General features: G+C 41.9%; 1 protein-coding gene across 3 annotated transcripts in view; it reads left to right on the top strand.

The window, feature by feature from the left end:
• CNOT10 (CCR4-NOT transcription complex subunit 10) overlaps nt 1-9335 on the top strand; it is a 30408-nt gene extending 21073 nt beyond the window's left edge. For all 3 annotated transcript variants that reach the window (XM_084858252.1, XM_084858253.1, XM_084858254.1), the window contains 6 exons: nt 4082-4195; nt 4960-5090; nt 5759-5794; nt 7137-7264; nt 7927-8002; nt 8800-9335. In XM_084858252.1, the coding sequence (XP_084714378.1) occupies nt 4082-4195; nt 4960-5090; nt 5759-5794; nt 7137-7264; nt 7927-8002; nt 8800-8954 (640 nt within the window). In that variant the 3' untranslated portion in view covers nt 8955-9335. The remainder of the gene's footprint in view (nt 1-4081; nt 4196-4959; nt 5091-5758; nt 5795-7136; nt 7265-7926; nt 8003-8799) is intronic.
• The last annotated feature ends 5336 nt before the right edge of the window (nt 9336-14671 follow it).

Genomic DNA, 14671 nt, shown 5'->3' with positions numbered 1-14671 from the left:
GCTCTTTAGTTCCTCTTCGCTTTCTGCCATTAGGGTGGTATCGTCTGCATATCGGAGGTTGTTGATAATTCTCCCAGCAATCTTAATTCCGACCTCTGAGTCATCCAACCCGGCATTTCTCATGATGTACTCTGCATATAAGTTAAATAAGCAGGGTGACAATATGCAGCCTTGTCGTACTCCTTTCCCAATTTTGAACCACTCAGTTGTTCCATGTCTGGTTCTTACTGTTGCTTCTTGACCCTCGTACAGGTTTCTCAGGAGACAGGTAAGGTGGTCTGGTACTCCCATCACTTTAAGAATTTGCCACAGTTTGTTGTGACCCACGCAATCAAAGGCTTTAGCGTAGTCAATGAAGCAGAAATAGACGTTTTTCTGGAATTCTCTTGCTTTCTCCATGATGCAGCGAATGTTGGCAATTTGATCTCTAGTTCCTCTGCCTCTTCGAAACCCCGCTTGTACTTCCGGTAGTTCTCGGTTCGCATACTGCTGAAGCCTAGCTTGTAGGATTTTGAGCATCACCTTGCTGGCATGTGAAATGAGCGCAATTGTACGGTAGTTTGAACACTCTTTGGCGTTGCCCTTCTTTGGAATTGGAATGTAAACTGACCTTTTCCAGTCTTGCGGCCATTGTTGAGTGTTCCAAATTTGTTGGCATATTGAATGTAGCACTTTAACCGCATCATCTTTTAGGATTTTAAGTAGCTCAGCTGATTGAAAATAACAGTGGAGATTTGGCTTCACATGCTGCTTGTCCCAACTGGGACAGTGAGCAGCATATGAAGTCAACACCTTTGCCAGCCTTGGAGGAGCTGCTCCTCCAAGCGCTAGTCATGTCCTTCTCTCCATGTAGAGCGTGGTGCGGAGCTCCATTTTAACTTAAACAGTCATAATGAAAACTATTATTCTTCAGATAGGAGGTTTTGGTGTAAAATGGATATGTAATACTAAGGGTGAGAATAATCTCACATCTGACATGTCATGTGCTATAAACAAAGGTATATAATCTTTCACAATCAGCTGTTCTGTGTTCATGCCTTTGCCTATAGAGGGGCATGGGCTTTGCAGAAAGGATTTATAGCTGAATGTGACTTACTGGATGTGAACCAAATGTTAGCTTAAGCCAGGCTTCCCCAACCTGGTGCCCTCCAGATGTGTTAGATTACAACTCCCATCTTCCCCAGCCACCTGGAGGGCTGGCTTGATATTGGTCCTGTCAGCAGTATGTTTACAGTAAGTTTTACATACAGAGCGGTTGTAGTACCAGTGCTTCAGAAACCTGTGGTGGAAGATGACTGTTTTAGTGTCAGTGGATCCTTTTCCATCATACCTCTTTCACTGAGCTCAGCCAACCCCCATGATGTACTCTCTCACTCCCTGTTACATTACAGTAAATTAAAAGTGTCACAGTAATGTTAGTGAATAGGAATTTACCTTGGTTAGACTTCCATGTGGTGTAAGCTTAATTTGTTACTTAGGGCGCAATCCTATTCAGATAGGTGGCCACCTCTGAACTTGGAGGCGACCGCCTATCCAATGCAGGGCAGGAGAAGCACAGAGGGGGATCATTCCCGCCGCACTTCTCCTGCCCTGCATTTTTGGCTAGACAGCCAATTGTGGCTGTCTAGCTGCAGGAGCACGGAGCGTGGAAGGAGGCTGCTAGATGACACATTGGATGCGTCATACCGGCATTTCCGCCTTCCCCACCCTGGAATGCCCCCTAGAACGCCCCTTGTTGGCTGCTCCGCACTCCTCTTGTGAGTGCGGAGGACGGGGCTGTTCTGTGCTGCCTCAGAGGCAGCGTGAAAGTGGGGTGAGGTCAGTTCTTGGGAAACCAACCTCGGACCACAGGTTCTGAGGTCGGTTCCCGGAAAACCAGATATCCTATGGCTGACTAGTCGCCATAGGATTGCTCCCTTAGTTGAGTTTGAGTAAATGTTGTGGACTGACTAATCTTGATGTCCAGTTGTCTCAGCTGATATGGTATGGCAGTTTTAAAAAAACAAACTTTTTCAGAGCAAAAGCATCCTGAGGGAAAAAAGCTCAAGAATACTCAGTGTCTCAGTAGTGCTTAAAGGTAGTCTGTGGAATGATGTCTAAATTCTTACAAGGTGGGGGCACGATTTCTTTTTCCTGGGCATGATTTCATGAAAGGTAGTCACGACTGGGGAAGGCAATGGCAAACCACCCCGCTATAATCTGCCATGAAAACGCCAGTGAAAGCGGTGTCCCTCTAGGTGTCAGCAATGACTCAGTGCTTGCACAGGAGGAACCTTTCCCTTCTTTTCCAGCTGCCAGACTTTTTTGATTTGATGGGCTAGGTAGATTTGACAGCATTAGGAGCAATATTGCCAGTTAGAGGGAAGTTACATATCTCTTCAGGTTATCCATTACTGTTTGTTTCAGAAACACACACAAACAACCAATTTTTGATAAACTTATTAAAAAGCAAAAACCAGCTTGCAAGACATTCTCCTACATAGTACAAGTCTTGCTGGCCCAAATTCTGGAATGGTTCTTTCTATGCTAACAACCTTTAGGTATTTAGACCTCAGGGAGTGAGATAAGCAAAGAACATTGCTCATCTTTTTGATAAGCAATGCTCAGTAAAAACTAAAAAATTAGAAGGGGATGTTTGAGTCTGCAGGAGGATGTTCGCAGTTTTCTGCTGTTCTCCGTAAGCACCTAGTTCCTCCATCTATTTTACACACTTGGCCCATGTGTCCACTTCCAGGCAGAGGGGGAGGAGGATTAGGAAAAATACAATTTTTTTTCCCAATTTGCATTTTCTATTCCGACAGAGTGGGTAGTGGGAGGATTAATGCAGACATTTATCTCTCAATAGTATGAAAGATTCCCAGAATGTCTCTTGATGTAATACCTTGCATAATCATCTTTGCTCACAAATGTGGTTGCATATATGCATGCCCATTGTGGGCATGATTGCTTTTGCATCAATTAGCTGTCAACTCTTAGCAGGCAATATGTTAAGCAGTGTTTCCCTACTACATAGTATCAGTCTAACCCCTTGATATGCAGCAAGACCCTATTCTTCTCAGCAACTGCAGCCATTCATTTATAGAAACCAAATAAATTTGGGGGTTGAAAGGATGCCTGCTTTCCTTGGCAAGCGTTCATATGTGTTGAGATTTGATGTGACATCTGGGCATGGTACAGAGGAAATGGGGAGGGAGCAGTGGAGGGTTTTCTTATCCTGCTTGTGAATAATTAAAGTGTATGCCTCCTGGGACACAGGAATAAAGGAACTCCAGGCCCTGCCATGAATTAACATGGCTTACTGCTGAACCAAAAGTGGGCTTGACAGTTGCCAGAAGGCTGGAGCAGTAATAGCCCACCTACTGGCTAGAGAGTTTAATGTACTCCTCTTGCAACTCCCCCAACACCCGATCTGTCCAAGAGGATCCACTCACTCTCTTCCTCCTACCCATGCAAAAGAATCTAATCTGTTCCTGCAGCAAGGCAGGCAAAGGCTTATGCCCCGAAGTCAAGGCAGCCTGCCTTGAACTCTGCCTTGTGAAGTGGAAAATATCCCAAAGTGCTGTGTTAAGAGGGGAGTGGGGTGGGGGAAATTACAAGCTGTAAAAGCCTGACCTAATACTGACATCCTGATGGGGGCCTTTTGTTTGAAGCTGTGGAATGTGTGGCTCAAATTTCAGGGCAAGAATTTCAGGACCAACTTGTGCTTTATTGAGAGGCTGTATGATAGCAATGTCCAAAAAGCAGTTTTGCTGAGGTGCCGTAGGTGCTAATTGAGCAAAATCTGCGGAGGCACACTTTCCGTTTCTCTTTAAATTCAGCAGTAACACTGGAATCTTTTCAGTTTTTAGTGTTGGTTGCCTTTATACTGCTCATAGTTTATGATTTTCATGTTCAGTTTGAATAAATCCCCTTTTATTCAGACTAGTGAATGGAAATGTGCATTTTTCATATCTAGTAACGATGAATTGGCGTTGTAATATGTCCTGTTTTTCTTTACCAAGTTTTTTAAGGTGGGTCAAAATATGGTTGTGTTTTTTCTGTATGTATCGATATAAAGTCCCCATTTCTTTTTCTCTTCTAGATGCTCCATACTTGCTTGCAGTGCGTATGTGGCTCTGGCACTGGGGGACAACCTTATGGCTTTGAATCATGCAGATAAACTTCTTCAGCAGCCTAAACTGTCAGGTTCCCTTAAGTGAGTTTGATCCAGTCTTGCTCTTAGGATATTTATAGCATATTTCAGTTGTGTGTCTAGTGCATGCTTATGTGACCTTCACATAGCCATCAAGAAGTAGTGGATGGTTTTCCTCTGAAGTGAGAAATTACTTCTATTCTTCTCCCCTCCATTCCTCTTACTGATAATTTATATTTGCACTGGGGTTTTGAAAATGCCATATAAGGGCTTTTTAGCCATTCAGTTTTTAAAAGTGCATCAGTGTTTTTAGATCTTTGCACTGCTGCTGGCTTTTATTTTGGTTCCCTCTTTGGTTTTAGTCTGTTTTAAACTTACAATTTTTATATTATGTTTTACTAAGTTATTGTATTTTATGGTTTTAAGTTTTGTTTTGTGAACTGCCCAGAGAGCTTCAGCTAATAGGTGATATAGAAATGTAATAAACAAATAAATAATATACTGTAATACTTAACATTATATTTAATGAACAATCTCAGCTGGATCACTTCAGCTTGTGGCCCTGGTCCTGTAGGCTAATAGGTATAAATGGCTTTACAGGGGCAGGTGGAGAACTGGAATTAACAACCTCCACTTCTAAATGGTCCAAACAGTTGCTGTTTTATACAGGTATTCCCTTCTACTGAATTTTTAATATATTGGGATTAACTGTAGTGAGACTGTCTCTCAGATAAATACATTTGTGTTCTTTGCTCTCCAGCAGTAGCTTGCTTGATATGACTTGTTGTCAGATTGACCTTTGTAACTGTATGCTCTTGCTGTTGTAGGTTCCTTGGCCATTTGTATGCCGCAGAGGCTCTCATCTCTCTAGACAGAATCTCTGATGCCATTACTCACTTGAACCCTGAGAATGTCACTGATGTGTCCCTGGGGATTTCTTCAAACGAGCAGGATCAAGGTTAATGAGTCCATACTTGATTAGAACCGGTCATGCTTTCAACTACCTTCCTGCTGTAACTTGCAACAGCTCTCCACCTTTTTAATGCATTGTTATAAAGGGCATAGCTGAGGCTTGCATGCCTCCTAGAATCTATGCATTTCAAGGCAGTTAAGTGCCCTAGAATCTTTTTTGTCTAAATATTGTCAACTTGTATAAATTTTAGCTGTTTCTCTTAAACAGTGGAATCCACAACTCTGCCTTAATAACACTGGTTTTTAAAATCTTTCTTGGTTTCACTGAAGTTAACCTTGTCACTTTGTAATGTTTTAATACGGTACAAGAACGGGGTGGGGGGAGCATATATTTATATATAGAACAGGTAAATTACATTCCCAATGCCTTTATCTGCTTCAGATCATATGAACTTCAATCACAGCTTTCGATAGCACTTTAGCCAGCTAGTCATATTTATGCTAAATGCTGCTGATGTACTGGGCCTATATTCAATATAATATAACCAAAGCCATTGAAAATAGGGACAGTGAAGGTCTCAAATAGTTGTAAGTGTGACTAGTACTGCATGTGTAGTAATTTTTAGCTTTTGACAATCAGTTTTAATTGTCACCTGTCAAAATTGGACTTCTGTTAAAGTTATGATTTACTCATGATACACTGTGTCTCTGCAGGGTCTGATAAAGGAGAAAACGAAGGCATGGAAGCCTGTAAGTGTCCACCTCTCTGCAAACCATCACTTCTCTATTTGCTGTATAGAATTATAGCATGGAAAAAGAACCCCCTGCCAGCTTGCCGGTTACACTTTCCAAAACCCCAGGAATGCCCCATTCCTGGGTTGGTATCATGATGTCTGAACCCAGAACTCTGGGTTGTTTAGTGGCTAAATAACCCAACTTTAACTCAACAATGACTCATGATTTCTTCCTGGGTTACTGATCGAAAGTGGAAGCGATCAGCATATGGGAAGCAGCGGTGTTTGCTCGCTGCCACTCAGTCTGACAAAGCCTGACAATTCCTGGGTTAAACTACCAAGGATTGTTGTGATACGTGAACTGGCTCTGTATCTATAGTTTCTTTACTTAGGATGGGCTATAGATCCAAAGAGTGCAATGAGTGCAGAACTCATTTTTGCATTGAGTTGCACGAACTTGTCAAGTCTCTTATCTTTCATCCAGTTCCCTTGTCAAAGAAATACATTTCTTTGTATACATTTTATAGAGGTGTGTGTGCATTAGGTACTGCTGCTAGGAATACCTTTTAAATCTCTGCTGTTTCCTTTCTATTTTTTTAAAAGAGAGCTCTCAAATTCAAACGAAAGAGCCATGTTTAAAATTAAAACCATGGCAAATTTCACTTGAAGCATCACTTGTGAAAGAGCTTGTATAATAAGAAGGGCTCATTAATTCAGTTCTCTGCCACAAAGAAAGAACGACACTTCCATTAGTCCACCATTGAGCCACTTACCTTCAGATTTTTGCAGAAGCTGCTCCAGGGCAGATAACTCCAGGTTTCTCAAAGCAAAAGTGTTCAGACCCCCAAATTATTGTTATAATATTACAACCAATGTGCAAGTTGCTTTATAGGGCAGAAGAGGGAAGGTCCTTGTTCGGAGGAGCTTGAAATCTAAAAACATGGGGGAACAGAGGCAGGAGTGGGAAGTGGAGGCAAGAGTAAAATGTGATCAAGAATATGTGATCATTCCATGCTTTACCTGGGTTCACCAGCGTTCATCAGTCTTCATGGCAGCGAACATTAAGTATGAAGAGGAAACACATCTCCAGGCACACAGCACAGAGATGGCATCAAGGAGCTGCAGCCAGTTGAGGCTTCCCAACAAGTATCCCTAAGTATTTGGGGATGTGTCTCTCCTTCGCACTTCGTGTTCACTGTGTTGAATACTGGCTGCCAGCTCAAGTATAAAGCAGTTCTTGGTGTTGGTGTGTATATTCTTGGGAAAACCACATTGACTGCTAGTAATTGCTACGACTAATCGTTATCATTTATTTTAACAAGTGAAATGTTGTGTCAATCTTCGGTATGTTTATGCAGCGGGCAAGCAAACCCCCCAGTGTTACCCCAGTTCTGTCACATCTGCACGAACCATGATGCTGTTCAATCTCGGAAGTGCCTACTGTTTGAGAAGCGAGTACGACAAAGCTCGGAAGTGCCTGCACCAGGTAAAAAAGAGAAGAAAACATTGTACTTTCACTAGGAGAAACTGTCACAACATGATAAACCGCAGTACCAAATCCGGTTCCTTGTATGCACTGTTTTCACTTCAATATTTTCCACCCGATCCCTTAACATGTTCTTGGAACACAGGGTGATTTCTTCAGCTAGGGATCTTAGGTATGCTGTGATCGTTGGTCACCCAACCTTTCCCCCATCCAGTTTTAATTAGAAAACGAGCATATCCCAGGATGAGGTTTTGGGGACCAATTGTTTCAGCCTCCCAGGACAAAACTACTAATTCAGGAGATGAGTAGCCATTGCCTCTGACAAACGGTTGTTGCTCTCGAAATGCATTAAACATAACAGAAAATTGCAGTACTTTTATTCAGCACCTTGTGAGGTTCACCTTGGTTTATCTTGAAGCAATAGTTATCATGGCATAATGCTTTCTGACTAGGCCCAAACTTCACTTTGCTCTGGTAGGCTAACAAGTTTAAATCATTTCAATTCTACACTGTGTTTTATGTTGACTATTGAAAAATCCTATTATTTCTGTTAAACTATATGCTTGTAATTGTGTATTCTCATTAGTTAGTACTTTTCTCTTGTTAGAGGATACATATTCTGTGCGTTCAACTCAGGTTTCATCTTTTTATTTTGGTATAAGGCTGCCTCACTGATTCATCCAAAAGAGATCCCACCAGAGGCTATCTTACTGGCTGTATACCTCGAACTTCAGAATGGTAAATGTTAGCAAACTCCAAACCAACTTAAACGTGCGTTGCCAATCTCTGATGCAGCTTCATGTGTCAAAACAGGCCTATCAAATACAAGGTGCAGGTTCCTTTTCCCACTACTGCACTCCACGCATGTGGTTGAACTAAGGCTTTTCTGTTAGGAACAATGCCCATTCTAGGGCAAGTGGTTGCTGCATGAGGCTCATGATTTCATAGCAGTCTCTCCCATGATTTCCTTTTAATTTAGCAGAATAATGTCAAAAACTGAGGAATATGTAGGAGAAATTGGGAGCGCATTAAAGCGGAGGTGTCATTTGTAGGGTGCTTGTATGCAGCTGTTGGGAAAGGGTGGCCTGCTATGGAGCTTTCCTTAGCCTGGTGCTTTCCAGATGTTTTGGACTACATCTCCCAGCATTCTTTACTGTTGGCCATGCTGGCTGGGGCTGATGGGAGTTGACATCCAAAACATCTGGAAGGCTCCAGGCTGGGGAAGGCCATGTTATATAGTATGTGAGAAGATGCTGTACAGGATGAATTACTAGTTAAGTTTTGTGTTTGTGTCCCTTCTTTTAAACACTTACTTAATAAATTGAGTAGTGTAGTTATGGAGCTGCTGAAATGGGGAAACTTATGCAACTGAATTTTCCCTGTCAGGAAAGGAGTTGACAGTTTTAGATTAAATGTTTTACATGTCATTTGTATTCCTCACTGAAGCGGTAATCAATGGTAGTTCCAGCAGAGAGCTTGTAAAGAGTTTTGTGGTAATAGCTGATGTTTCATGATGTTTTGACATTCTTTTGTAGGCAATACTCAGCTGGCACTGCAAATCATCAAAAGAAACCAGCTTCTCCCTTCGGTGAAAATGCTCTCTGAGATGCGAAAAAAACCTGTATTCCAGTCTACCCACTTGGTCCAGCCTATTCAGGTGCCAGCATTCACCACTGTTCAGAGAAAGTGAAGCTCCGATGAATTTGGTTCTCTGAGGAATCACTTGGGATTTTTTTTGTAATTTTAAAAACACTTTCTGGAATCTGCATTGAAGTGTGTTGGTTTGATTTTTTCATTAAAAAAACCTACAAAAATGATTAAAGATTCACTAAGCTTTTGTACAGTATTCCCAGTATCAGATAGTGGAGATGCCTGGATTGTTGCTTGTGATGGCATTCATTAGGTGTTTTTCCTATGAATCACTCGATGGGATACATACCAAGTATACTGGTTCTCCAGGGTTATTGCGCTGTAAGTGCCCCAATAGTGCTTATCCGTAGTAACCATTCTAGAGGCAATGTACATTGGACCATTAGGGTCTCTTTTGTTAAAAACAAATTCTAATCACAGGAGTGTTCGATTGACTGTCTCTTACTGTTTCATTACATCTTCCATACAACAAAAAAAACCACATCAGTTTTTCAGAGAAAGTCTATCTGCAAGATTTGGCAGAAAGGTGATGTCCTGCTCTAGAATTTCCTCAAATTCACGTGAATTTTAATGTTTTTCATTCATGGAAGCAGCAGTATGATAAACTAAGTGCTTTGTGCGCAGGAGAGTGAGTCATGTCAAATGTATAAATTCATAGTTTGAAATGTGTGTGTTAGCTAAGTTGTCTTCCACTGTGTGAACCTATGCCTCAGGGGCTTCCCAATGGGATATTTAACATGTTGGCTTTCCACATGAGCATAGTGTACACCCTCAGGCTGTTATGAACAGTGTGAAGAGTCATATGGCAGCTATGTGCTAATTATTTATAGCTGGTAAATGAAGGTAATTCACAGAAGCTGCTAGGGGAAAAGTATAGATCAGCCCTAAACTATTGTATTGTACCTTCAAGCTGAAGTGGCAGACTTGTGAAAACCTGTACTAACTTCCAGGCCATGTGATGTGTAGGGTCTTTTCTTCAAAGCAACCTATGCTGGTTAATTTAAGGAAAGGTTCCTCCTGTGCAAGCACCGGGTCATTACTGACCCCTAGAGGGACGCCACTTGCGCTGGCGTTTTCATGGCAGACTGTAGTGGGGTGGTTTGCCATTACCTTCCCCAGTCGTGACTACCTTTCCCCCAGCAAGCTGGGTACTCATTTTACTGACCTTGGGAGGATGGAAGGCTGAGTCGACCTGAGCCAGCTACCTGGGACCCAGCTTCTGCTGGGATCGAACTCAGGTCGTGGGGAGTTTCAGTTGCAATACTGCCGCCTACCACTCTGCGCCACACGAGGCTCTGTGGTTAATTTAAAGGGTATGGTTAATCCTTCCCCCCCAAAGTGTGTCTGACTGAAAAACATGACCCCATTGAAGCTGCTAAGCTATCTTGTAGCTGTTTTCCTTGTGAAGCACTATCTTCACTTTCTCCCCACCCCACCCCACCTTAATAGCAGCTGGAAGGGAGGAAGAGTTAATGTTGGGGAAGTCAACAGGAGGGAAAGGTTTAACCCTGTCCCCTCTTTGTGCTACTTCCCTGATGGTGTTACCTGGGGGGGGGTGTGTGTGAAGAAAATCAATAGACTGTCTGTTATAGTTCAGCCCTCAGGTTTACATGGCTGTTGCAGAAAAGTTGATAATGTAGTGCTGCATATACAATCAAAAGCCAGGAATGGTAATAATCTTAAATAAAGTGTCAACACACTGAGCAGTTGCATTAAGACTTCTGCCCAATTAGGCTGTTAACTTGCTGAATTAGCTGATGCATGTAAAAGACTAAATAAATGGCTGTTCTCTGAGCATGCACTGCTTTAACCACAAAGACGAAAAAATCTTCAATCTACTTTTTAATAACTTCTTGCCATCTAGCTTGCCATTGCAGCTTCACAGTAGAGAGATAAATGCTTCAAATTAAAAGAGGCCCATATATCTGTCAAGCTGCATCAGTATTAAGGTTACGCATAAAACGGCGAAGATCTTTAAGAGGCGATACAGCTGCTCTCCTGCTTAGCTTGTGTTTCTAGAGCAGAGGTAGCCTGCAACATGGACCCTCCACCTACACCTGCTGAAGCGCTTACCCTTCACTAATATTTCTTCTCCAGAGGCTTCCATTAGCTCAGTTCCAGATTTACTGAGCCATTGTGCCTGGCTCAGTACGACTAGCGCTAGGGGTACCCAATTCCTGCTTCATGGCCTAGGCTATTAAGAACTCGCTTTCAGCATATTTTTCCTGATTCTGCTTTAAAGCAACCAAAACAATTGCATTCATGCCCTCCTCACTGTGACGATGTTTTATGAGTGATAAAAATACTGTTGCTTTCTAAAGGTGTAGCTTTAATGTTTGCAGTAGACATAACTAATATCAGCAGAGCAAACAAGTACACAGGCTCTGCTTTGTTGCAAGCCCACACAGTGAGTTAAAAGGACATGGCTGCTCATGTTCGCTCTTTTTAGTAATTTCACTATAATGCTTAACTTTTATATAACATTTTGAACGCTCAAAATGCTTCACGTGCAGGGCTAGTAATTTTTACAATAACCCTCTACTGCCCATGGGTGTGTGTATCTATAACCACTTAGGTGTATTGGGGCTGGGTGGAATTTGAACTCCGGACTTCCTTCCTCACACTCTTGTTCTACATCTGGGGATTATAGAGACAGCCCTTAATCTAGAATATACAGGACACTAGTGACAGAGCTTGCTTTCCTAGCCTATTGACAGGGAGTGCACCTCCACCATCTTGCCCACACTTCGTTGAAAACTTAGTATTCATCAGACTACATGTGATTCATTCCCAAGGATGAGGTCTGTAAGCTAGAATGGCCCTGAGCCAGCTTTAAACAGGAAGTTGACTGCTACATACATAACATCCACCAGAGCCCACCCCTATAGATTGCTAATCCTGCTACTCATCTATTTAGCGTTTCATCATTGATCACCTGATTAATGCTCCATATACATGAATCTCAGGTGCTGGGTGGGGCTTTTTTGTGGCAGGAGTGCAGGCCCTTCAAACAACCAGAGACATACACATGCCTGTAGCTGGCTTTATTATAACAGTTAAATGATATGCATGGCACAAATGGCTTTGCCAAAAAGAGCGTGGCTTCTGTGTTGATATGCAGGCCTGTTAAGATTTTTTTTTTTTTAATGTACACATGCTGGGTTGGATCCAGAGTTAGGTGTGTGCAACCAGGCTGGTGGAAGCAGACTTCCCTGCCCTCCCCCCACAGCTTCCTGAAAATGCTACACGGAGGGTTGGGGGACCCTGCTGAATGGGGTGGGCTGTAATGTGGCAGGGGAGGTGGATCCCTAAAAATTGGCAGGAAGTACTGTCTGTGAGCAGGGTCCTCCTGTCCCTGGAAGGCAAATCCCAGATCTAACCCACTGCAGGCCACAATTTGCCCACTCCTGTTCTATAGGATATGAACAAGCATTTGAAGAGACCAAACAAACCACAGATGGAAGTGAAACTCACATTTATTTGATTAAACAAAAATAAAATAAACTGCATAGAAACATTTTAAAGTCCAGAGAGACCATGACTTTGTTTTAAGGCTGCCAGTAGCTGATACATCGTCTCCTTGCTACATCCTTCAGCCTTCTCCATGGACCACAAAGATACATTCAGAAGCCTCCATTAAAAACACACAAGTTCTAACATTTTTAGCCAGTTTAAACAAAGCTTGTGCCTCACCTGTCCTGCTTTACTCTGCAGTTTGCAAAGTTTAGAGTTCAGAACACCGGCTGACCAAATTTTAGAGTTTAATTTTAGAATTGAAGACGCATCTATTGGAGAGGAAAAAAAACAATCCTGACTAAACCTAGTAATGATATGCACAATGCTTGTTCTGTGTACTATGCCTTTTCCTAATATAAAACAGAAACAAGATATGTAGAGCAGAACAAACTACTAAACAGCAATCAGATCAAGAGAAATGTGGTTTTCCAACAGGCAGAATTTTTGAGTACTCCCTTAAGGAGATGCAGAATTATTTAAATGAGTAAATTTCTTGCTTGAAAATTTTGGATTTTCAAGATGTAATGGAGGAATTTAGCCTGCAGAGTTTTCCCATGCTGATTTGGAGACATGTTTTATTTTGGTCTTAGACCAACCACTTTGTGTTTAGGCACAGAAAAACACTGGAAATGTTTGGGGGTTTGTTTTTTAAATCACCAAGGCATGTTGTATTGGTGTTTTTTTTCATGTGTACCACCATCTAAGTAGATGCATAACAGGTGAGGCACAATACAAGCAATATCACAAACAGTAAGAAAAGTCACCACCAGTCTGGATGACTGAGCACACATTACATTAGCTACTTAAAATGTTTTCATAAGGGGGAGGGGCTAAAAACAAGGTCTCTCCCTGGGAAAGAAGCTACTGAGAAGTATTCTCTAATGCTACAAAAGAACTTATTGGTTTGGTGGCTTAAAGAACACCATCTACTCTACTTCATACACTTAACATTCAGTCACCAAAGCTCTGACAAAGGAGCTTCAAACAAAATAAAAAGGCAACCTGAGTTTGTAAGTTGATACAATCATTGAAGAGGTCTAAGACCATGCAGGTAACACAAAGCTTTTTAAAAAATTGCTTCCTGAAGAACCATTACTGTTTAAACAATGATGGGGGAAAAACCAATGCCATCCAATCTTGGCTTGTTAACCCGTAAGATCACTTAAATAGACACAAAAGGTACATCTTCCACTGTAACATTTATTAAACTCACAGTAGTGGTTTTCTGTACCTGTTTCTCCAACCTCACTTATAAGCAAGACTGAGGAAGAGGCAGTAATCCCTAGTGTGCCAGTAATCCATAGTGTGCTTCTATTCTAGCTTTGCTGCAATATGGGAAACAATAGATGAAATAGTCTGGGGTCTAAGCGGCCTTTGGTATGAATATCTTAGCACTGGCTAAACATCCTGTTGTGTCAAAATTTGCAAAAATAATCAGAATGCGCCACAATCTCATTCCCTTCCACCATAGTCTGTTTAAAACACAGGAAAATATTATACCCTTTCATGGAATCTCAACTGCTAAGGAGAGTTTTGACACCAGGCATATCAAGTCTCCGCAAGATCACTTTCTAAGAAGCTTCCTGTAGATATGAGCGAACTTATTATTTCTCTCTCTCTCTCTCTCTCTCTCTCTCATATAGAGAGGAGACTTCTTGTTGCATGAACTCTGTAAATAAGAACCAGTTCACTATGCCGGCCAGTTGTATCATAATACTGAAAGAGATGGGGAAAGTGTTAATCCCTAGAGAAGATCAGTTCATGAAGAAGGATTATCAATAGATTTGCCTGAGATATCCAAAGTGTCTCTTATTTACACTTTTAGTACAGCCAGCTGAACATTTCTAGGGAAAGACAGTCACACGCAAAGTTATCAACCCCATTAGCACAATCAAAATAGCCCATTGTGGCTTGTTTAAGCCACGGTGCACGCTGGGTGGTGGAATTAGCATATTCATTGCCTGGCTGCAGCTTGTGGTGTCATGCCAACCCAGGCAGCAAGGGTTGTCTGAGGGTTCTTTCACCCTTGCACAACCCCCACCACCCAGGTTCATACAACACTGTGACTGGGCATTGAATATATTTAAAACGTATATGCACCGAGGCGGCTGTGTGTATTATTTTTTATGCTACTTATAGTCAATCTCCTTTCCCCTCATGTTTAAAGCCCACTTTTTTCTATGACTTTTTGATGCTAAATTTGAGGTAGATGCACTTCCTTCTTCAAAACTGAGGTAGGAC

This window comes from Heloderma suspectum, chromosome 5, assembly GCF_057233095.1.
Source record: "Heloderma suspectum isolate Gila_16-S chromosome 5, 16-S_ref, whole genome shotgun sequence".
Classification (NCBI taxonomy): Eukaryota; Metazoa; Chordata; class Lepidosauria; order Squamata; family Helodermatidae; genus Heloderma; species Heloderma suspectum.
This window is presented reverse-complemented; position numbering and strand designations above follow the sequence as displayed.